Consider the following 23,139-nt stretch of genomic DNA (forward strand, 5'->3'; position numbering starts at 1 on the left):
AAGTGCAAAATCTGCAGATTCTGAATGAGTTACTCTTCAGAGGGTCGGTGTGGACTTGTTGGGCCAAATGGCCTGTTTTCACACTGTGTGTAGGGAATCTAATCAAAAGAAAACTGCAACTTCTACTGGCAAAGTTTTCAGGACATGTTGAAGACTAATATCTTTCGCTTCATTGTCAAGTGGTTTACTTAGCTTATTGGTGTGCTTTGCAGTAAAAATAAATGGAGATCATAAATTTGTGTGCAGCTCGTGTGATAATTCTTGATTCTTCATTTTAATATCTCCTGAGTACTTCCTCCTCATGTTTATGTGGCTCAAAATGATCTCTGCAGGCATAGTCCAAGTTTAGAAAGTCAAAATCTTTAATTGTGTACTGTCCATGGTATGAACATGTCATCTTCCTACCTCCATGCTGCACTAAAGCTATAGCAGTAGTATTGCTTCTATAATTGAGCACGTTGTGACACTGTGTATCATAAATCATTGAATGGTTGCAGCACATAGGCCTTTCTGACCAAAAGCAACTCACTTAGTCGCACTCCCTCGTCCTGCAAATTTTTTCTCTTCATTTCCTTGGATAAGTATTGCATCTGTTGGAAGTTGCCAATGGTTTCCACCTTACTTGATAATTTACTTTCTTAAAAATAGCCTCTGTTTTGTTCCAGCCTATCATGCCTGGACAACGGTCCGATACTCCAGTGGTATTGTTACCCTATCTTGTGTAGTCAGCAATGTAGTCAAGTAGTGCTGCACGTGTTCTGTTTGTTTATTGCTCAAGGGCCCCCTCATCTGAGGTGTTGAATTACCATGTATTGAATTAACATCAGTGAAATCTCTATCCTGGTGTGGTCTAGTGACCTGAAATAGGAGATATAATAGTAGTTTGATTTTATTTTCCAACAGAATTGCATTGAATCCATTCACATTATTATCAGTGCTGAAGACCGTTCACCCTATCAAGCTAAGTGAAAAATTAAAACTGTAACAAGGTTATTGTTGCAATCAGTGACTATTCTCAAACTTGAAAGCAACTACTCATCCTGTTGTTGTTCGAATGTTGTTTATATCATTAATGGTGTTTGAAGTGGCTACAAGACACTTGACCAAAATGATAGGACGTGTCTTCAAGAATGACCTTTTTCTTGTATGTTAAAAGCCTTAAATGGAGGCTTTGACTACCAGCAGTTTCCAGAATGCTAATTCCAGTTTTTCGTTCTGAATAACTGTCGTCGTCATCTTGGTTTCCATAGCAACCTTTCCCCCTTTGGCAGCACAGTATCTGAGGAAATATTCACATTCATTCATGAGATCAACTTCATGTACGTTGTGTATAAATTTGGTGTAAATCAGATTTTATTTATTTGCAATATGCTATCAAGATGTGTCATTTACGTTCATTTTTAACTATTGAGTTGACTGAATAAATCTTTTTAATTTATTCATGAAGACTGTAATTGAATATAGATACCACATATAAAAGATTTAGACCACAAGACATGGGCAATTTGGGCCGTTCAGTCTATTGAGTCTGCTCCACCCTTCGATCATGGCAGATATGTTTCTCAACTCCATTCTCCTGCCTTCTGCATGGATTCCTTGATCCCCTTACCATTCAAGAATCGTATATATCTTTGTCTTAAATGCACTCAATGACTTGGTCTCCACAATCCTCTGCAGCGATGAGTTCCACAGATTTGCTACCCTCTGGCTGAAGAAATTCCTCCTCCTCCTCAGTTCTAAAGGATCCCAAGAATTTAGGGCTTGTCATATGAGGAGCACTTGAGGATTCTGGGTCTATATACTTGGAGTTGAGAAGGATAAGGGCGTGTCTCATTAAAACTAACAGAATACTGAGAGGCCTGGATAGAGCGGATGTGGAGAAGGTGTTTCCTCGAGAGACTAGGACCGAAGGGCATAGCCTCAGTGAAGAGATGACTCGTTAGAAGCAAGATGAGGAATTTCTTTAGCCAGAGGATGGTGAATCTGTGGAACACTTTGCTGCAGAAGGCTGTGGAGACCAGGTCATTGTGGATTTAAGACAGAAGTAATTAGGTTCTTGATCAAGGGGATGAAAGGTTACAGAGAGAAGGCAAAAGAATGGGGTTGAGAAACGTATCGTCCATGATTTGAATGCTGCAGTAGACTCAATGGGCTGAATTGGCCTTATTTATCTCCGATATCTTAGTCTTCTGGTCTTATAATTCTTTTATCCCTGATTCCTCTTGCAAAACAATAATATTAAGAAGTTACCATATATCAAAATGGGGCATGAAGCACCAATAAAGAACTGTTTGTACTTTTGTGATGCTAATGATGATGCACCTTAATCATTTCAGTAATTTCAAGACTTATAATTATAATTAGCCCTTTCCTTTTTATCATCAAATTATTATGGAGTGAAACGTATTCTGTGTTTGTGAAGACTGACTTTTCATCTTCAGAATTTACTGCAAGCAGCTGATCTCCACGTTCGGCATGTGGATGTGGGATATGGCTGTGATATTTAATTGTTAAGTTGTGGCCTCGAAGGAACAGGTTTTGTATTATTTGCGGGAATTCCAAGTCTAGTTTCCATGTTTGCAGCAAGCATGCTAAGTCTGCAAAAAGATTTGGTTGAATTATTTCCTCTGAAAAACACCGAGAGAACAAGTAAAGAGACAGAAACCAGCAGTAACTGAACTCCTGTTCGATCTGTAGAACTGAAGCAACAGCTTGTTTGTATGCCATTTCATTCTAAAATTTTTCCAGTGTTACCAAATCACTGAATAATTAACAACTGATAACCTCTTTATCTTGTATCTTGGCGGAATTACTGGTAATCAGTGTGCAGGATTTCAGTTCAGAATAGATGATTGCTAACAGTGAGAGCGATTGTAAGCTCAAAATAGACAAGAAATGATGCTTGGACAGATTGTGATCATATTTGTGTATAAATGTGTGAAGAGCTCTATTGAATGACCTGAAATAGCCACTGCAGTTAATGTGTCATACACGACACACTTGTAATTGATGTTACTTGCAGTTATATTAATGAACTATTCGGGGGTGTTATGATGCACTTTCGGGGCAGGTAGGACTTGAACCCAAGCCTCTTGGACCAGAGGCAGGGACGCTATCACTGTGTCACAAAGCCATTTTGATGTTAATTGTATCAATTGCGGTTATGTACACAGGTGGAGAGCATTGATCGGACAGTTGCTTGAACGCGTGGATCATGTGGCCATGGAGGTGTTTCATAACCTGTTCAGATAGTTTATTCCAAAAAAAGTGAATAATATAAATAAAGTGACATTTACTGACATGAATTAAGGGGAGTCTGGCAATGTAATATTTCCTTCTCTGAATAAATCTATTCTAAGTCAGTGCCGACTTGGGATGCTTCATCAGCTGGCTATTAGTAATATAATGAATGATTCTTCAGGTAATTGAAAATGGTTAGCTCTATTTGCATGTTAGATGCCTGTGATAAACATGAAAGATGTAAGTAAGTACATCTAAATTTTAGGACTTATTAAGTCAGTGAATTGCTTTAGATTTTTGGCTCCAGGTCATAATTCAGAATGACATTGCGCGGCAAAACTGGTGTTCTTCTGTCACATCTGGAGTTTGACATGAACCAGACATCAAAATTGCTGAACTTGACCAGGCTCCTTCATTGAGTTCACTAATGGCTCCTTGGCTTTATTTCTTTACTTCATATTTAAGGAAAGCATTTTTATTATATAGAACTTGACTTAACCTATCTCTCCTGCATTTTAGCAATTCTCGATTCTTCACTCAAAACTCCTAAACCATTGAGAACTTTAGGTTAATAATAATGTCAAACACACAAAACAAATCTCTTTCAAACTTTGAAATCCCAAGCTCTTTTTAGAGGAGAAAAGAAACAAATAATGCTATAACAATAAAATAGAATATGTTGGAGTGGAGAGGCGTGTGTTTGGAAAGGGATATCGAAGGGAGGTGTTTGCACTAAAATTCATTTTCTGATGCTCGCAAGTTCCTTTACTACAGCCACTTGTACTGATCCCATTCTGTTTTTGAAAATTCAGTTACTTCAACTGCAAAAGCTTGTAGATCGAGAGTGAATTCTACTTTTGTGCTCAGCTTTTTATTTTACATGGAGGTGAGACCTCTGTGTAATGTCCAAGCCCCTCCATTGTGCATTTAAGTGATTGTTTTGCCCTGTCTACATGCATATTACCATTTTGTAACTCAATACACATTCAATACTACCAGTGCTCATTTAGGAAATGGCAAAACTTAATCCTAAAATATATATTTGTTTTTATTTTAAAAAAGACCTTCATTTAGCATTGTGTCATTTGTGACTACAGGACACCAAATGTACTTCAAAGCTAATTGAGTATTTCTGAAGTGTAGTTGCTGCTGTAACATAATGAGTGCTAAATATTGGTTGGTATACCAGGGCTATTCCTCCAGTTGTTCTTCAGTAGTGCCATGTGGACTTTGGTGTCTACCTGATTTTTGGCATCTGGAGCTTTGTTCAAGTCTCATCTGAAAGATAACATCTCTGGTAGTGCAGTACTCCCTCAGTACTGTACTGCACTGTGACTGTCAGCCTAGATTTTTGTGTTCTCAACTTTCTGACCTAGGGGTGAGAGAGCTGTACCGACTGAGCCCTGGCTGATGATGTTGGTGTGCATTTTTAAAGTACTTTGAATTGTGACTGAGTGGATTCTCAATCCTCTTATTCACCTGTAGGTTTGATTAAAGGCATTACGGTCACTTTGTTCTCTCATGAACGTGTAGTGCTAAAAGCAAAAACTATCAGAACAGCCATTGTTTATGGAAAAACTTTGATTGCTAGGATCCATTAAAAATAAAATTTATATTCACTAAAGGCTTGTTTTTTTTCCTATATATCCACAGGGAACTCAGGACATATAGCGGCATGCTTTGACCACAGACATACTGTACTCGATCTAGAGAACTTCACAGCTATCAGCAACATGAGGTGCATATTTGAAGGCACTGAGCAAGTCCAGTTCCATTGAGGCACCACTTCTTTCACTACAAAAGATACATTTGCTTTTAATGTGATACGGGTTTAGAACAAAATTGCTACAGGCTGCAGCTCCTGGTAAGAGTTTAAAGATTTTCTGAACTGACTTGGTTTGCATAGAAGTTATGTATTTTCTTGCAGCTCCTGTGCAGGTAAAGACATGTAAACCTCTTCCATAGATTTGTCTAATGTTCCTTTTAGATGTTCCACAATGTCACCATTTTTAATTTTGTGTTAATTAAAATTGGGATTAGTTTCTCCTCATGAGAAGGAAAGGTATTATTGACTTGTATTGGAATATTTGATCCATCTGTTTCAACTTGAAGCTATTTTGAAGTAATTTAAGAGGCACATAGGAAGAAAAATGGGCAATCCACACTCCGTGATTGTTGTGGAAGTAGTTACATGTGAAGTCAGAAACTACCTGGGAAGTCTTTTATATCAAGTGCTCAGCATATTTGAACAATACATCAGACAAAAGAATACTGAATTACATATCCAAAACAGTAAATACAAGTCATAGGAAGTTGCAATCATATTGCTCTGGTCTAGTCAAACTCATCCTTGAATACTCTGTACATTTCTCGTCCCTAAAGAACAAAGAGAAACATTCAAACTTTGGAGACAATGAGGAAAGTATGTTAAGATTTATAGGTAGCAACAGGCTCTGTAAGGTAAACAACTAGAGAGACGTTCAGTGTTGAACTGCCACAATGAGAAATGAAGTAATAGTTGTATATGAAATAATAAGCAGTTTGGAGTATTTTCTAAGTAAATCTGTAAGGAAACTTTAAATTGCAAGAGTAAGAGGAGGGTACTACATGTTCAAATCGGTCAACAGTAAATCCTGTGTATCTGCAACATCACACATCGCGAATTTGCCAATCCATGCCAAAAAATAAGTAACAGCAAAAATCACGCATCTGCGATATTTTTCACCATCTTAATCTGTTTTTAACAAGCTTCACATATGTGAATTTCACCATTCACAGGGGTTCTCAGGAACGGAGCCCTCGTGGACAGAGAGGAATGACTGAATAGGACTGATACCAGGAATTTCTTTTTGCAAGGTGTACATGGATTTGACTTCAAGACAGAATAGTAAAGCAGAAAACACTAAAATTTAAGAATCAATTTGAAACTACAGTGGGGATGCTAGGACTACTCTGGATGGATGAGCTACAATGGGTCGTAGTGAATACCATATCTAATTATCTTCAGTGGAGTAGTTTATGGAGAGTCTGTGATTATGTTTTGAACTGGGTGCAGATGGCTGCTAAGGTCTGTCCGACTCTAAATGACCCAGTATTGATGTCAGTCAGTCTTTTAAAATGCTGGTGTGCTCTGTTCCCGTTCTCTACCTTCCCTTAGAATCTAGTGAATGATACCATATCTTAAGAGTAGAGTTAAGCTGCAATAATGGGAATTTTACCAAAAGAGGGACATTGGTGAGTTCTGGAAGATATAGTTCATTCAGGCACTTTATTATGGCAGTGATGTAAAAACGTCCATTGACTTGAAAGATAGTTGCACTTCTGGGAGAATAGAATCCTTAGTAGATCACATCAAGACAAATGTATGTTTAACTTGTGTGATTTTCTTGTGGGAGTCTGTTTTCTGAACATGTTTATTATTTTCCCGTTGCTAAAGGAGCAAGTTAGCTGCCGAATGGATTTTTGTGCATTTTTGCTGCCTGCCCTTGCTAATTGTACAAGAAGCATTTTGCTGACTGATTTCTGATTCATACTTTTGCTCCCCCTTTTCTTTGGAATCTACCATCCCTGTTTTGGTTTTGATTTATTGCAGATTCAAAACTCAAGCCAATTAGTACACTTAAGAGAAATTTGGCTCTGCACAAAAATGCCTGCTGAAGTATGACTGTTCCAGATACAAGATCTACGTGTATGTATTAATACAAACCGCTCTCTAGCAGTGGTTTTCTCTGGTAGGTTGGCAGCATGGTGGTGGTGTTTAGCTGCTAAAACTGGTTTGCTCCTTTTAGGTTCCAGTTGAGGCACTTTGGTGGTGGTGCGGGGGGAGAGAATGGTTTACCTACAGTCTACTGCTCTTAATTCAAAGCACCTTAAATCTAATTAGCTGACAGTTTCATTTTATTTAGCAGTAAATTCTCACTTTACTGTGTTACTTGCATTGTTTAATTCAGATTAATGCAAAATTCAATTTTTTTTAATCCAAGAATTTACTTTTTTAGTTAATTCTTCTTGCTGAGCTTTGGAACTTTATAAAGTTGTATATTCCTCATTCTTTGAGGGCGGCACGGTGGCACAGTGGTTAGCACTGCTGCCTCAGCGCCAGAGATCCGGGTTCAATTCCCGCCTCAGGCGACTGACTGTGGAGTTTGCACGTTCTCCCCGTGTCTGCGTGGGTTTCCTCCAGGTGCTCCGGTTTCCTCCCACAGTCCAAAGATGTGCAGGTTAGATGAACTGGCCATGCTAAATTGCCCGTAGTGTTAGGTAAGGGGTAAATGTAGGGGTATGGGTGGGTTACGCTTCGGCGGGTCGGTGTGGACTTGTTGGGCCGAAGGGTCTGTTTCCACACTGTAATGTAATCTAATCTAATCTTTCTATTGTTGATATGCAAAATACAATAAGTTCTCACAAACATATCTCATTTAATAATTGAAGCTTTTAATTTTTGAGTAACTTAGTATAGACAGCAGAAACATTTAGGAAAATAAAGCTCGTGAAGACTTGTGACGTTACTGGGGAAACTCTAAGACCATGATTCATAGGAGTAGAAATAGGCCATTCAGCCCATTGAGCCTGCTCTACCATTCAATGAGATCATGGCTGATCTGATCATCCTCAACTGCACTTTCTTACCTTACCTTTGACTCCTTGACTGTCTATCTCAACCTTGAATATACTTAATAACCCAGCCTCGACAGCCCTCTGTGGTAAAGAATTCCACAGATTTACTCCTCTCTGAGAGAAGAAATTCCTCCTCATTTCTGTTTTAAATGCAGAACCCCTTCTTCTGAGATTATCTGTCTCTTCTGGTCCTAGGTTCTCCCACAAGTGGAAACAACTTCTCCACATATACCTTTAGGGGAGGTGACGGCCTAGTGGTATTCACCTTGGACTGTTAATCCAGTGACCCAGGTAATGTTCTGGGGATCTGGGTTCGAATTCTGTCACAGCAGATGGTGGAACTTGAGTTCAATAAAAATATGGAATGAAGAGTCTAATGATCACCATGAATCCATTGTCTGAAAAACCCATCCGCTTCACTAATGTCCTTCTAGGGAAGGAAACTGTTATCCTTACCTGGTCTGGCCTACATGTGACGCCAGACTCCCAGCAATATGGTTGACTCTTAATTGCCCTCTGGGCAATAAATGCTGGCCCTATTCAGCGACGCCCTCGTTCGATGAGTGAATTTCTAAAAATTAAAAGCCTGGTTAGGTCCTCTTTTAAAAAAAAACCTTGCATCTCAATAAGATTGCCTATAATTTTTCTATGTTCCAACAAGTATATGCCCAACCTGCTCAACGTCTCTTCCATAAGACCGCCCCTCTGTACCTGGTATCAGCTTAGTGTTCTTTCTGTGAACTGTCTCCAGTGTATATTTTTCCTTAGATAAGGGGCCCAAACTGTTTTCAGTATTCAAACTGTGGCCTGACTAGTGCTTTGCATAGTTTTGACAAACTGTCCCTACTTTTATACTCCTTGTTCTTTGAAATGAAGGCCAACAATACATTTGCCTTCCTTTTTACCTACTGAACTTGGATGTTAGCTTTTTGTGACTCACGCACAAGGACTTCCAAATCCCTCTGTTCTGTACCTTTCTACAATCTTTCTCCATTTTTAATAATAATCAGGTCCTCTGTTCTTCCTGCCAAACTTCTTAATTTCCCAGATTACATTGTTTGTCAAGTTTTTGCCCATTTGCTTCATCTATCTGTTATCTCTCAGCAGATTCATTGAGTCATCCTTGCCTTTCCACCTATTTGTGTCATCTGCAAATATTGTTATAATTCATTCGCTTTCCTCATTCAAGTCATTAGTATATATTGTAAATAATCATGAACCCAGCATTGATCCCTGTGGCACCTCGCTAATTTCGGTTGCCATCCCCTTATCCAAATTTCCTAGTCTTCTGTTAGTAGCCAATCCTCTATCTGTGCTCATATACTGCCTCCAACCCCATGAACTCTTAATAAGTAACCTAATGTGTGGAATCTTATCAAATGCCTTTTAAATATCCAAATACATTACATCCACTGTTCCTCTTTATCTAAGCTGCTTGTTACCTCCTCAACAAATTCTAGTAAATTACCAGGTGTGGTTTCCCTTTTATGCTTAATCATTTTATGTATTTCTAAATGTCTGCTGTTTCATCCTTTTATAATAGACTCTAACATTTCCCAGTAACACATGTTAAGCTAACTGGCCTGTAGTTACATGTTTTTTTTTTGTCTCTTTCCCCTTTTAAATAAAGGTATCATATTGGGAGATTGCCAATCCTCTGGGACTTAGACTAATGAGCACAGGAAGCTGATTAAAATGCATAGTTGAAATGACAAAATTAATGAAACACCTTGGATTCGTTACATTGTACAGATTTTTGTTTACACAAACTATTGCACTCAGTAATTCAATTTCCTGTCATTTACATCTTTACTAATATTATGAATAAAGACCTTCACTCCCATTGTGCCGTTGCTAACCTCAGGACATCCCAAAGTGCTTTAAAGCTAATGAAATATATTTTGTCGTGTTACAGTGTAGGAAGAGCGGCTGCCAATCTCTGCACATCGAGCTTCCACAACAATGTAATAAAGACCAGATAATCTTGTTTTTTTTTTGAGATGTTGACTGAGGGATAAATATTGGCTCGGATATTAGGGATAGATCCCTGTTCTTCTTTGAAATGGTGCAATGAGATCTTGTATGTACATCTAAGAGGGAAAATAGGGCTTACCCAATTGGCAGCATCTCCAACAGTGTAGCACTCCCTCATTACTGCACTGGAATATCAGCCTTGACTTTTATGCTTAAGTCTCTGGAGTGGGATGTGAAACCATAACCTTCTGGCTCAGAGACAAAAATGCTGCTGATTGAGTCGTGCTGACATTGTTATTAAATAATTTTCTGCTTTTTGTTCCAGTTTCAAATGGACAGTGGTGAAAAAGTGGAAGATATGATGAAAAGCAAGTGTTTTAAAAAAAACATGAACTGACACAACAATCTGCCACAACCAGCAGTCTACAGTGTAAGGGACCAGTGCCACAGATCACTTGGAGCCCATACCTGCATACTTCAGTGGTTGGAGAATTCACTTTTAATGGCAAGAACATATAAATGAGCCCAAAACATGAGACAATAAATAGAACAATCTAATTAAGGAAGAGTAAGGAAAGGTTGTGATCAATTTGAAGCAGGAAGATGGATGTAACAGTAAACTCTTCCATATGAATGAGTGTTGTTACGAATCTGGATGATTGAAGAATGCCACTGCGCTGAGAATTAAATTGATGCACCAATGAAAGTTTCCACTACAAAAGAAGTCCATTCTGCCCAAAGTGACGGTTCTTTGCTAGTTTATGCCAAAGCTTCAGTACAACAATGACTAATCTTCTGTTTGACTCCCCTTTCCCATCTACTCCACATATCCCTTTATTCGCCGAGTTAGTAAAAGCTATGCCTAACCCAGCCTTAAAATTTATTTAACAGTGGAGCATTCACAGCCTTCTGCAGTAGAGAATTCCCAAGATGCACAACCATTAATGTAAAGAAATTCTCCTTAACTAAATGATCGGGCCCTGATCCTGAGACTTTGACAGCATGATCTGGATAGCCCAGCCAGGGGAAGTAACCTCTGTCTCGCTTGTCGAGCCCCCTCAGCATCTTGTATATTAACTCATTCTTTTGATGGCACGGTTGTAGCAGTATGTCTTCACAGGACAAAACACTCATCCCAGGGACTAATCTAATTAGCTTTTGCTGTAGTACTGCCAAGATATTTTCAGTCAATCTGTTCAGAAACGCTTCGGCATCAGGTGGGAAGTAAATCCAGGCAATCTGGCCCAGGGGTAGCTATATAACCACTGCACCACAAGAACCCTCCAAGACAAATAGAGACCAAAACTGTACAAGGTATTCCTGGTATGGTCTCACTAAAGCCTGATTCAATTGCAGCAAGACACTTTGTATTCTTGTATTTTGTCCCCTTGCAATAAAGGCCAGCATGCCATTTACCTTTCTAATTCATTGCTGTAGAATTCATTGCATAGTCCTTTCAGTGCAGGAGGCTGCCATTTGGCCCATTGAGTCTGCACTGACCTTGTGTAGAGCAACCCACCCAACACAATCAGCACAAAAGATGAGGCTAAATCACTTGCAGTAATCTTAAGCCAGAAGTGCCAAGTAGGTGATCCATCTTTGCCTCCTTCAAAGGTCTACAGCATCACAGATACCAGTCTTCAACCAACTTGATTCACTCGAATACTGCGAAATAGTTGGAGGCACTGGATAGTGAGGCTACAGACCCTGACAACATTCCAGCAATAGTACTGAAGACTTGTGCTCCAGAACTTGCCGCTCCCCCAGCCAAGCTGTTCCAGTACAGTTACAACACTGGCATCTACCCGACAATGTGGAAAATTGCCCAGTTGTGTCCCATACCCTATGCCATATGTCCAATGGATAGTCAGCATGACTTTGTCAGAGGAAGGTGATACCATGCAAATATGTTAGAATTTTTCAACAGTAAAACGTGGATTAGGGGAGTTCAGTTGATGTAGTTTATGTGGATTTTAGCAAAGCTTTTGACAAGGTCCCACGTGGGAGTCTGATTGAGAAGGTTAAAGCGCATGGAATTCTGGGACACTTGACAAGATGGATCAGAAACTGGCTTAGCAATAGGACACAAAGGGTAGTGGTAGAGAGCTGTTTGAGTGGAGGCCTGTGTCCAGTGGTGTACCACGAGGATCATTACTTGGACCCTTATTGTATCCATGAAAATGTAGGGGCGGTGGGAGATGTTAAGCAAGTTTACAGACGACACCAAGATTGGTCGAGTGGTTAATAGTGAAGAAGATGGTTATTGGTTACAGGAAGATACAGATGGGTTGGTCAGATGGGTAGACTAGTGGCAGACAGTATTTAACCACAAGAATAGTGAGGTGATGTACTTTGGAAGAAGAAACAATTTGAGGGAGTCTTTAATGAATGGCAAGATACTGGGTAGCTGACAGCAACAGAGGGATCTTGGGGTAATTACTCACAGATCCCTAAGGTCAGCAGAGCATCGGATAGTTAAGAAGGCATATGGGCCACTTGCTTCCATCAGTGGTGGTATAGAGTATAAGAGCAAGGAGGTAATGTTGGAGTTGTACAGAGCGTTGGTCAGGCCCCAGCTGGAGTCGTGTGCGCAGTTCGGGTCACCTCACTACAGGAAGGATGGGATCGCACGAGAGGGGGTACACAGGAGGTTCACCAGGATGTTGCCTGGGATGGAGTAATTGAGCTACAAGGCGAGACGAGATAGGCTTGGATTGCTTTCTTCAGAGCAGATAAGACTGAGGGGGGGGGGAACGTGATTGAGGTGAATAAGATTATGAGGGATCAGAACAGGGTGAATAGAGAGCACTGTGGGCGGCACGGTGGCACAGTGGTTAGCACTGCTGCCTCACAGCGCTAGAGACCCGGGTTCAATTCCCGCCTCAGGCGACTGACTGTGTGGAGTTTGCACGTTCTCCCCGTATCTGCGTGGGTTTCCTCCGGGTGCTCCGGTTTCCTCCCACAGTCCAAAGATGTGCAGGTTAGGTGAATCGGCCATGCTAAATTGCCCGTAGTGTTAGTTAATGGGTAAATGTAGGGGTATGGGTGGGTTGCGCTTCGGCGGGTTGGTGTGGACTTGTTGGGCCGAAGGGCCTGTTTCCACACTGTAATGTAATGTAATCTAATCTAATCTAAGCACTGTTGCCCTTGGTTGAGGGGTCAATCACGAGGGGACATAGTTCGAGGGTAAGGGGCAGGAGATTCCGAGGGGATTTGGGAAGAAAATCTTTCACTCAGCAGATGGTGGGAATCTAGAATGCACTGTCTGGGAACGTAGTGGAGGCTGGAAACCTTACAACCTTTTAAAAAATATTTGGATAAGCACTTGAAATATCATAACATGTTAGAGTATGGGGCAAGTGCAGGAAAGTGGGATTAGGGTGCCTTTAGTGGTGGTTATGTTGGTGTGGAATTGATGGGCCAAAGGGCCTTTTCTGCACCATATTACTGTATAACTGCAAGACCTCCTGAAGGTGATGTCCTAGGCTGAATCAACTTCAGCACCTTCATCAATGACCTTCCCTCCATCGTAAGGTCAGAAGTGGGGATGTTTGATGATTGCCTAATATTCAGCACCATTGGTGACTCCTCGGATACTGAAACAGTCCTCTTCAAAGTGCAGCAAGACCTGGACAATATTCAGGCTTGGGCTGAAAATTGGCAAGTAACATTAGTGTCACACAAATACCATGATATGGAGGTACTGGTGTTGGACTGGGGTGGACAATGTTAAAAAATCACACCACACCAGGTTATAGTCCAGCAGGTTTATTTGGAAGCACTAGCTTTCAGAGCACTGCTTCACAATTACCTGATGAAGGAGCAGCACTCTGAAAGCTAGTGCTTCCAAATAAACCTATTGGACTCTCACCTGGTGTTGTGTGATTTTTAACTTTGTCCACAAATACCAGGCATTGCCCACCTCCAGTAAGAGACAATCAAAACATTGCTTTTTGTCATATAATATTTTACCATCACTGAATGCCCCATTGCCAACATCCCTGGGGATTACCATTGAGCAGTCCAAGTCCAACCAACAAAATGACCAATTTGCCTGACTAACTGCAACTCGGCACCAAAATGGTTCATACCAGGTTTTATTAGTAACAGAAAGTAACTCTATCTATTGTGGCATACTTAATATTAACAAGCGCAGTGAAAAAGAGAAATTTTAATCTACCACTGTGCAACTTGAGCTTGTACCCCTTTTAACTAAAAACCCCCAACGCACACACACTCGCCCTTGTCCTTGCCCTCTCATGGTTAAGACACATGAAAGGTACATGCTATTGGTGGAAAAACAAGACCTGGGTTTTGTTGTAGAATTTTTTTTAACTTTCTCAGCTTTTCTGTCTTCTTTCCCCATGTGGGAAGAGAAAGAAAGATGGATCCTTTTTATTTACGAAGTCTGGATGCTTCTCTTCTTTGTTGCATTGACATTTAGAGTTTTTTAATACTCAGTAGTTCAACCAATCAAAGGTCTGTTTTTAGGCAGAGTTTCCTTTACTCAAAAGACTGTATATCATTCAGTCTCTCCCTCTCCCTCTTGCTGCGTCAAAACGTAACACGGTATTGCACAGCTCAAACATGTGGCATTTGATTTATTGTTAAGTTGTAAAACTCTCCTGATACATAGCAGTCCAACTTTCATTTCAGTTTACAATCCCAAAAAAACAAAATATGTGGTCTCTTCCACAGTTAAGAAAATGAAACACTGTTTTACAATGACTTTCATTATCAGGTAAGAATAATGCAAGTACAAAACAACATACAGTTACTTTCATTTGCCTTTGCTCATTCCTTATGCAGGATTTAAATCATTTCTTATTTTCTTCCCTAAATTCTTAAACTATTCTCGCATAATCACATTCTTAATAATGTGTCTACTGTTACATTATCTTTTCAAGCAATATGAACATTTTTTGTACTGATGATTAAATCAGTAAGCTCCATTTTGAGTCTTAACTTTCTCGGAGTATATTATAGTTAGTATACATCAGTGTTTCAGATCCAACTTCAAGTCCCACTTGACCTGCGAGTGTTATAACATGACCAAATAGGTTGATTAAAAATATGTGTTCCTTTGCAAACATGATGGACATTGGCTTCAAAACATTGAAGAGCGAAGAATAATCCCAACATTCCTTTTCCACTGAAGAGTACTACTTCAATATTGGTTCAGTTTCTTAAAATGGCGCCCTGTGTCTACTCTCTTCCCAATACATCATCGTATAATAAAACCGTACCTCCTCCCAAGTCACTCGCATCAATTGCCATTTTAAAAGCTTTTGTAAAGTCAGGGGTGGCCAACAGTGGTTCATTTATTAGGATTGCTGTCGGCTTCTCAGCCACTGCTTTGACCCTCTGCTGATCAGTCCTCCTTTGCCTGTTTTCATAACAAATCTTTTAAAGGCACAGCTATTGTGCTAAAGTTAGGTACAAATTTCCTTTTTAAATCCACATGTTCATGCTCACTCTATGATATATTCTGGATGAGTTACCCTTTCTTTTGCAAATTAGTCTTGACAAGATTTATTATAATTAACTATACTTGTTTAAACCAGTATTCTAGGTACTTTACATGTTCTTACCAGGGGTTACAGTATATTACATAGTTTAAATCAACTCCACAGTGATGCAGTTGACTTTTGGGGATTTTGGAATGTAGCTGAGGCGTTTTTGCACCCAAACAGCATCACTTGACATTGATCTAACCCATTTGATGTAACAAAGGCTACATCTTCTTAGCTTTTGATGTTAAGGGTAATTGCCAGTTCCTCTTCAACCTTAGGGTTCACAGTGCTTCATTTCTTTGTAATGATAGTGTTCTAACCAAAGAATTGGGTATGAATCTGTTGACTGACTGCATAATCCATCTGATTTATCAACAAACACCACTGATAAATTTCAACTGTTTTGTATAGGTTCAGTAAGTGGTTTTCTCTATTCATTGTTGTGTCGCCATACTCTTACCAGACCATAGGGGCTGCTCTCTCATTAGAGAGAAGTGACTGGTGGTGATTTAACCTGAGGATCACTAGACCTCAGGTGAGGGAAGAGGTTGAGAAGGAGAGTCCATCATGGGAACCTCAAACCAGTGATGGGAATTGAACCTAACCTATTGGCATCACACTGTAAAACAACAATCCAGCCAACTGAGCTAAACATTTTCTAGCATGCACTGAATCTCTGTTTCCACGTGCACTTGCTTTTTGTGGGCTTATGGAATAAAGATGTTGTTTTATTGGTATGGATTCCCCTAGATCCACACCACACTTGGGTTAGCATTGTACCTCCAGGTGTATCTTTATAGATTTCCTTCAACTTCTTGTTGTTCTTCCTCCAAGTGTAAAAATACATTCTCTAACTGTCCCAGGATTTTCATATTGGCTAGTCAAATTTTTAGTTAGTTCACAAAGTGAATCTCTTTCCTTCCTCCTACCTCAGTCCAGTGCCTCTCTGACCCCTCGACACACTTGCTTGTTCCTCCCTATGATGATATTGCTTTAATGTGTTAAGGTAACACAAGTGATTTTTTTTCCCCCTTCCTGTGGTTAGGAGTATTGACGAGATAAACACTTTACTAACCCTCTTGACTGCCTTTGTATGGGCAACTGATCTCTGTTTGAGAGATTTGCCTAATAAAGGCAAATACTTGGTCTCCTGTTTGAAACATTTCAGTCATAGCATGTTTGTTGCCTGCTCTTTCACTTTGCCTGAGATGTTTTTTAAATGCTCCTGTGAGTCTCTCTAGAAACATTGTTTTGCCGTAAGAACTTCTCCTCAGTCAATTTTTACCAAAACTCTTATCTCATTACCATACATCAATTTGAATGGACTAAACCAGTTTGGGGAATCTCTGCTTGCAGAGTAAGAAATCTAACCCTTTGTCCCATCCTGTGTATGCCTGTGACTAGAGATCTAAATCCATTGTTTTGAGAATCTGATGGTATCTTTCCAAAGTTCCCGGTGTTTGCAGAAGATAGGCAGTCGACTTCAACTCTTTTATGTCCAAATTAATCATTGTCTTGAAAATGTTTAGACAAAGTTTAAAAACAAGGTCTGATTGTATTTCAGTTGATAGTCCATAATGAGTTTTTAAAAAAACTGATTTTTTTCCCCCACCATTACCTTAGCTGTAATTAACCTTAAAGGAATAGTTTCTGGAGATTGGGTTGTCATCTCCATAACTGTAAGGATATCTTGGTGTTTCCAGTTTTCAGTAAGGGTTCTATCCACTCTATCAACTGTCAACTGAATGGTTCTTCAAAAACTGGTGTGGTGTTAAAGGTGCCAGTTTGATTACTCCCCACTTGCCTGGATGGGTGCAGCTTCAATAACACTGAAGACGGTTGGCACCACAGCCACAGGCATCCACTACCTCCACCACTCAGTAGCAGCAGTGTGCACCATCAACAAGATGCACTGCAGACATTCCCCAAAGATCCCAGACAGCACCTTCCAAATCCATGACTGCTTCCATCTAGAAGGACAAGGGCAGCAGGTTCATAGGAGTACCACCAACTACAAGTTCCCCTCCAAGCCCCTCACCACCCTGACTTGGAAATATATTGCCCTTCCTTTTTCGTCACTGGATCAAAATCCTGGAGTTCCCTCTCTAAGGACATTGTGGGTCAACCGACAGAATGTTATCTGCAGTGGTTGAAGAAGGCAGCTCATCATCACCTCGGGCAGCTAGAAACTAGCAATAAATGCTGGCCAGCCAGTGATATCCACATCCCATGAATGAATAATAAAAAAAAAGTTGAGGTTTCCTATGACCTGACATTTATGGCTTGTTTTACAGAACTGAACTGCATACTTTAAGTCTTGGTAAGGTAAAGTGGCTGTTCATTGATGCTTGAGATTTCTGTATTCCCACATGTTCTGACATCGGCATTTCATGTTCTACTCGCAATGTTTCCTTAGGATATTTGAGCAGTACAATTGTCTTATGGAGCAATTATCCATTCTTCATCAACAGCTCCTGTGTACCTGAATATAGTTGAGTTTAGCAGCATCGTTTGAAGAGAAAAGGGTCATCATATCATTTTACCAAAGCCCTTTCTATCTCTCATCGAGCATATTCACCTCTGCTGCATTACCAGGAGTGTTTACCTCGAAGATCATTGTTGTAGTTAAAACAACAACAATAAGATCCATGGTATTTTCCTTTTGAGTTCCTTTAACGGATGCACTCTCGTGAACCTGACTCACTCCCATGGGTTTCCACAACTCTGAAAGAAGGTGTCTCATTTTCTTACACTGCACACAATTAGGTCTTCAACTTTTACTTCCAGGCCTCTGTGTCTTCCTTTCTCATCTGGGGTGAGGAGGGATTATAGGCCATTCCCAGCTGTCCATCATTTTACCCTTGTTACTTGCCTTCCTTTCACGTCCCCATCCTCGATCCTTCTCAAGTTTGTGGGTAACAGAAAAAAACGCTTAGTTTTATGGATCAGCTCTTTAATTGTTAGCCATTATTGGTGTCTGTCCAGCAGTTCCAATCTTCTGGCTTTCAATGTGGGTTCTAATTATAAAAGGTGGTGAATTTTTAAATTTAATCTAGGAGAATGATTTCTCTGAGAACTTCATATATAGTATTTACTCCTAATGCCTGTGTTCTGTCTCCCCACCCCATCCTGTCAAAGTTACTTTGCCTTACCCTTTCAAATTCAGTGTCAGCTTCCCAAGCTGCTTCCTTAAATTTCTGAACCTTTGCCTGCATGATTCAGGAACTAACTCGTACCCCCCCAGAATAGCCCTTTTTACCATATCATGCTTCTTTAGAATCCTAATCTGACAATGATGCATAAATTTCATGTGCTCTGTCTTTCACCTTGCTTTGCATGTGTAATGTCCAGACTTGCTTTGGCCACTTAATTTATTCTGCTATTTTCTCAAAAGACATAAACAATGTCTTCCCATCCCTTTCCTCAACTTTTGGTAGAATCAGTACAAGCTTGAGCGTTTCCCTCCAAAAAATTTCAATTATGACTCGAAATTTTCCCATCACAGCTTGCTTTGGCATTTTAGTCTTTTTAAACTGCATTCTTTTAAGCCAGTATGCCCTATTTCTCTCCTCTTTTTCCCTTTCTCTCTGAAATTCAGGTTCAAGTTGTCTTATCTCCAACTTTTGCTTTTTAATTTCCTTTTGCACTCTTTGATTCCAAAGCTCTTTCTATTTTGAGCTGTGCTTTTCTCATATTCTAGCTGTGATTGAATCCATGCTAACTCTAATGACTCACCACTTTTTGTACCTAACCACTCTCGTATTTCCGTCAATCCCAGATGCTTTGCCGATATTTCAATTATCACTAGCAGCAAATTCCACCTCTAATTGATTTGCCAATTCTAGCTGTCTGACTTTTGTTATATCCTCTAACTCCATCAAAGATACCTGTTCCAACTGCAAGATGGTTTATCTGCTTCTAATACTGTCATACTTCAGTGGGAGAAACCTGTTATCTATTATTCTCTGGCACTTATACTAACTCTAAATCCAATCTTATGTTATCCTCGTTGAAATGAACCCAGACCTTCAAACCCCAAACCTTTGTCACAACTTCACTAGGAATTGTGCACTGATAATTGTACAATGCCATTTTGTGATGGCTGTTCCACAAGCCATCACAGAATGTGTAAATGTTATTATCTCTAAAATGGAGGTTCAATCTATACCATTCTGATTTGGAGACGAGTGGTGCCATCCGCTAACAACAATGTATGGTGCAGCTCAGTTTAAAATTGGTTTTTAAAATTATATTGATGTAAATATGTCCCAGAGGAAAACTGCAACTAGTTATTAATCAGTGATGGCTGTTGCCTACTGATTTAGTATATTGTAAAAGGACATGTGAATATTTTAAAATAAGCATGCTTTGCAAGAGACAAAGCATGAACTTAATCTTGATGTTTGTATTATTCCAATAAGCATGTTTGGGTATCCATTCCAGGTTTTTGCTGTCTCGCACACACTTAATCATTTTCGCATCCTGAAGATGTCCAATAGTAATAACACTCAAGAAACGTTGGAAATCATGAAGGAATCTGAGAAGAAATTGGTGGAAGAATCTTTAATTAAAAATAAATCTGCATTCAGAACATCCAGCAAAGAGGAGGTGGAAAAAGATGGTGAAGACCCAAATGCGCAGCTGGATTTCCAGGTGAGAAGCTTGGGGCTAAGTGAAATAATCATGGTATTTGTGTCTATTCTGTTCCCTTAAGCCGCTTTGATAAAAATTCTTTGTGGCTTTCATAATATGTACTATATAGCCCTTATGAACACTTCTGTCGCTGAATGACCAGGTAGAGTCAGACAAATATCCTGATGATGCAGTGAGTTAATGTTGTAATTTCCCCTCTGGGGCAGGGCTTATACTAATGGGCAAGTACCTTTGTCCCTTCTGGCTGTAGGACTGTTTGATGAAATGAGTATGAATTTGCTTAACAGACACTACTGACAACGGACCATAGTGAAAAAGCTCAGTGTAAAATTGTCATTCTTAATCAGAGGTGCCTCAAGAAATAAATTCAGTCACATTGTAATAGCAGAATGGAGTGAGGATTACTCTGCACCTAACCTGTGGCACATGTGACCTCGGAGTGCTTGTTGTTGAGCATGAGTTCTGAGTACAAAAGTTATGAATGTTATTTATTCCTTAACACACGTTTCAATCCTCGAAAGTTTTTCTACCTGGCATTGTCTGTTTGAATCTAGGTTTGATGATGCAGGGGTATATACAGCAGGGTTAAAGTTCTGCTAAGTTGCACTTGGTTTTAGCCAAATCAGTGGAGAAGATCAGAGAATCATCGATTTAATACAGCACAGAAGGAAGTTGTTTGGTCCATTGTGTCCATGCAGGCGCTCTCGAGGAGCAATTCACCTAGTGCCACCCTCCACCTTTTCCCTGCAGACCTATGAATGTTTCTTTTCAGTTAATGACCCAATTCCATCTTGAAAACCTCAATTGGCCCCCAACCTCAGGAAGTATATTCCAGATCCTAACCACCTGCTGCCTGAAAAGGTTTCTCCTCCTGTCTCTGTTGCTTTCTCTGCTTCACTTTCCAACAATGGGAACAGTTTCTCCCAATTTCAAGTCTAAATTATATCTAGTAGAAGTCAAGTTTCTGTAGTGATTTACACTGTTTTCAAACGTATTTGTACTGGAAACTTGCACTACCATAAAACTGTCTCTTTTCAGATTGTATTAATCGTTGATCAGTTTCTGTTAATCGCACCCAGTGCAGCCTTTATAACAAAGCTCTTGAATGAAGCTGTTTGCTTCAGATTTGAAAACACTTCTCATTGCCTCTTAAATGTTCTTAACTATTTAATAAACTAACCAGTGTATTCTTATTGAAAATAACTATTTACTAGTTTAAAAGTAACCTTCGGTTGCATAAAATCAAGTTACAGATGGTGGACTGGCAACTTGGATTAAATACATTTTTTGCAATTGAATCCATTTTCAACTGCATTAATGAAACAGTGCCACGGTCCCCTTCTTGAATGTATTTTGGGATGCTTTTTAAATTCAAGTGCGGGGGGGACCACCAATTGTATTCTATAATATTACTTTATTGTGTTGGTTTATGGTCATAGAAATGTACACTACGGAAACTGACCTTTCGGTCCAAGTCGTCCATGCTGACCAGCTATCCTAAACTGGAATGGTCTACTGGTAATTCATAAACTGGTTGATTTTATGCTCATGTTCACGATTATGTAAATAACAGCGAAACGTGACCCATCTCTCTAGAAAACTGACAGTTTCCCAAAGTGGAAGCTGTACCCTAGTAGCACTTTTAGGATAGTAATAAACAAATTCTGAATGTGGTGAATAGCACTTCATGCAATATTGCATGTGTTTTGAAATACAAAACAAATTTAGTCTTTGACATATTTTTATCTCTTTCATTAGATGTTGTTTTCATTCTGCATTACATTCCCCTGCAGACAGGATGAATAGGCCCCAGCCAACAGCTGTATGAAAGTAGTGACCTGGCTCAATGATCCTGACCCACAGATATTTATCGGAATGCTCACTTTTATACTATGAAACAGAATGGTAATAGTTGAGGTAGAGAGCAGAAACGCAGTTCTTGATACTGAGCTTTTACCATTGATAAACCTAACAAGAGTTTCCTAATTTGCTAACATGGTTTCTATTTCATTGCAGCGAAGAACACAAAACCATGGGCACTCGAGGAAGCGATCCAAGGTCAGATTGTGCTCAAAACGAATAGAAAAATTTGATCAATCTAGGCTTCATTGAGTTGGGCACCCACAAAGTTCCGTGTTCTTAAAAATCTGAATTGCAGCTTTCTGGAAATTAGTGCATATTGACAGTTTCATTTTGGTGGGTGGGCAAGATACAATTTTATAGGAGTAGGCTGCAGTGGTTCAAAAAGGAAACTCATCGTCAACTTCTTCGGGGCAATTTATATTGGGCAATAAATGCTGACCTAGCCAGCGTTATCCATGTCCTGTGAGTGAACTTGTCAAAAAAAAGTTTCTTCACGTTCAGTCCATTCTTGTATTTGTGTTCTGATTAAGCCTTCTCCCATCTTTCCTCATGTCACTCTCCCATTATCACTCTCTATTCCTTTCTCCCTCATCTGCTTATCTAGTAGCTTCCCCTCAAATGGATCTGTACTATACACTTTAGCCACTCCCTGTGTGAGTGAGTTCCACGTTTTGTCATTTTTTGGGGTGCAGAAGTTTCTCTTTAATTCCCTATTGGATTTCTTGGTGACTACCCAGGCTTGCCTGTATTTTAGTTATGTTCCTGTAGGAAAATGTCTAGTGCACACCTTGTTTTTTTTTCTTATTGCTGTATTGACTTCTGGCATAACTTTTAGTGACTGGTGTATAACAGGGAAAAGCCACAGTGGCCAGGTTTCTGGCACTGAGATTGGCTCTGAAGGGAAAGTAGAAGTATAGGAGAGGGCTAGTGATGGGAGATTCAATTGTGAGAGGATGAAACAGGAGATTCTGTGGTCATGAACGAGACTCCTGCATGGTATGTTGCCTCTTGAGTGCCAGGGTCAGGGATATCTCGGATCGAGTCTAAAGGGGGAGGGTGAGCAGCGAGAAGTCGTGATACATATTGGTACCAATGACATATTTAGGAAAAGGGATGAGGGCCTGAAAAGAGAATATAGGGAGTTAGGTTGGAAGCTAGAAAGCAAGATGAGCAGTGTAGTAATCTCAGGATTGCTACTGGTGCCATGTGCTAATGAGGCAAGGAATAGTGAACGAGCGCAAATGAACACGTGGCTGCAGGGCTGGTGTAGGAGGGAGGG

The 23,139-nt window shown here is 39.9% G+C and overlaps 1 protein-coding gene across 9 annotated transcripts in view; it reads left to right on the top strand.

Moving 5' to 3' along the window:
- Positions 1 to 23,139, top strand: part of r3hdm2 (R3H domain containing 2) — a 417,793-nt gene that overhangs the window by 106,627 nt on the left and 288,027 nt on the right. For 6 of the 9 annotated variants that reach the window (XM_087985520.1, XM_087985516.1, XM_087985522.1 and 3 more), the window contains exons 2-4: positions 4,894 to 5,104; positions 19,788 to 19,997; positions 22,014 to 22,055. In XM_087985520.1, coding sequence (XP_087841646.1) covers positions 19,833 to 19,997; positions 22,014 to 22,055 — 207 coding nt within the window. In that variant the 5' untranslated portion in view covers positions 4,894 to 5,104; positions 19,788 to 19,832. Of the gene's footprint in view, positions 1 to 4,893; positions 5,105 to 6,832; positions 6,972 to 19,787; positions 19,998 to 22,013; positions 22,056 to 23,139 lie in introns of all 9 variants that reach the window. The other 3 variants (XM_087985519.1, XM_087985518.1, XM_087985523.1) reach the window with 3 other exon arrangements.

This window comes from Chiloscyllium plagiosum, unplaced genomic scaffold (genome assembly GCF_037043375.1).
Source record: "Chiloscyllium plagiosum isolate Xiang-an unplaced genomic scaffold, Cpla_swu_hap1 HiC_scaffold_53X, whole genome shotgun sequence".
In the NCBI taxonomy this organism is placed as follows: Eukaryota; Metazoa; Chordata; class Chondrichthyes; order Orectolobiformes; family Hemiscylliidae; genus Chiloscyllium; species Chiloscyllium plagiosum.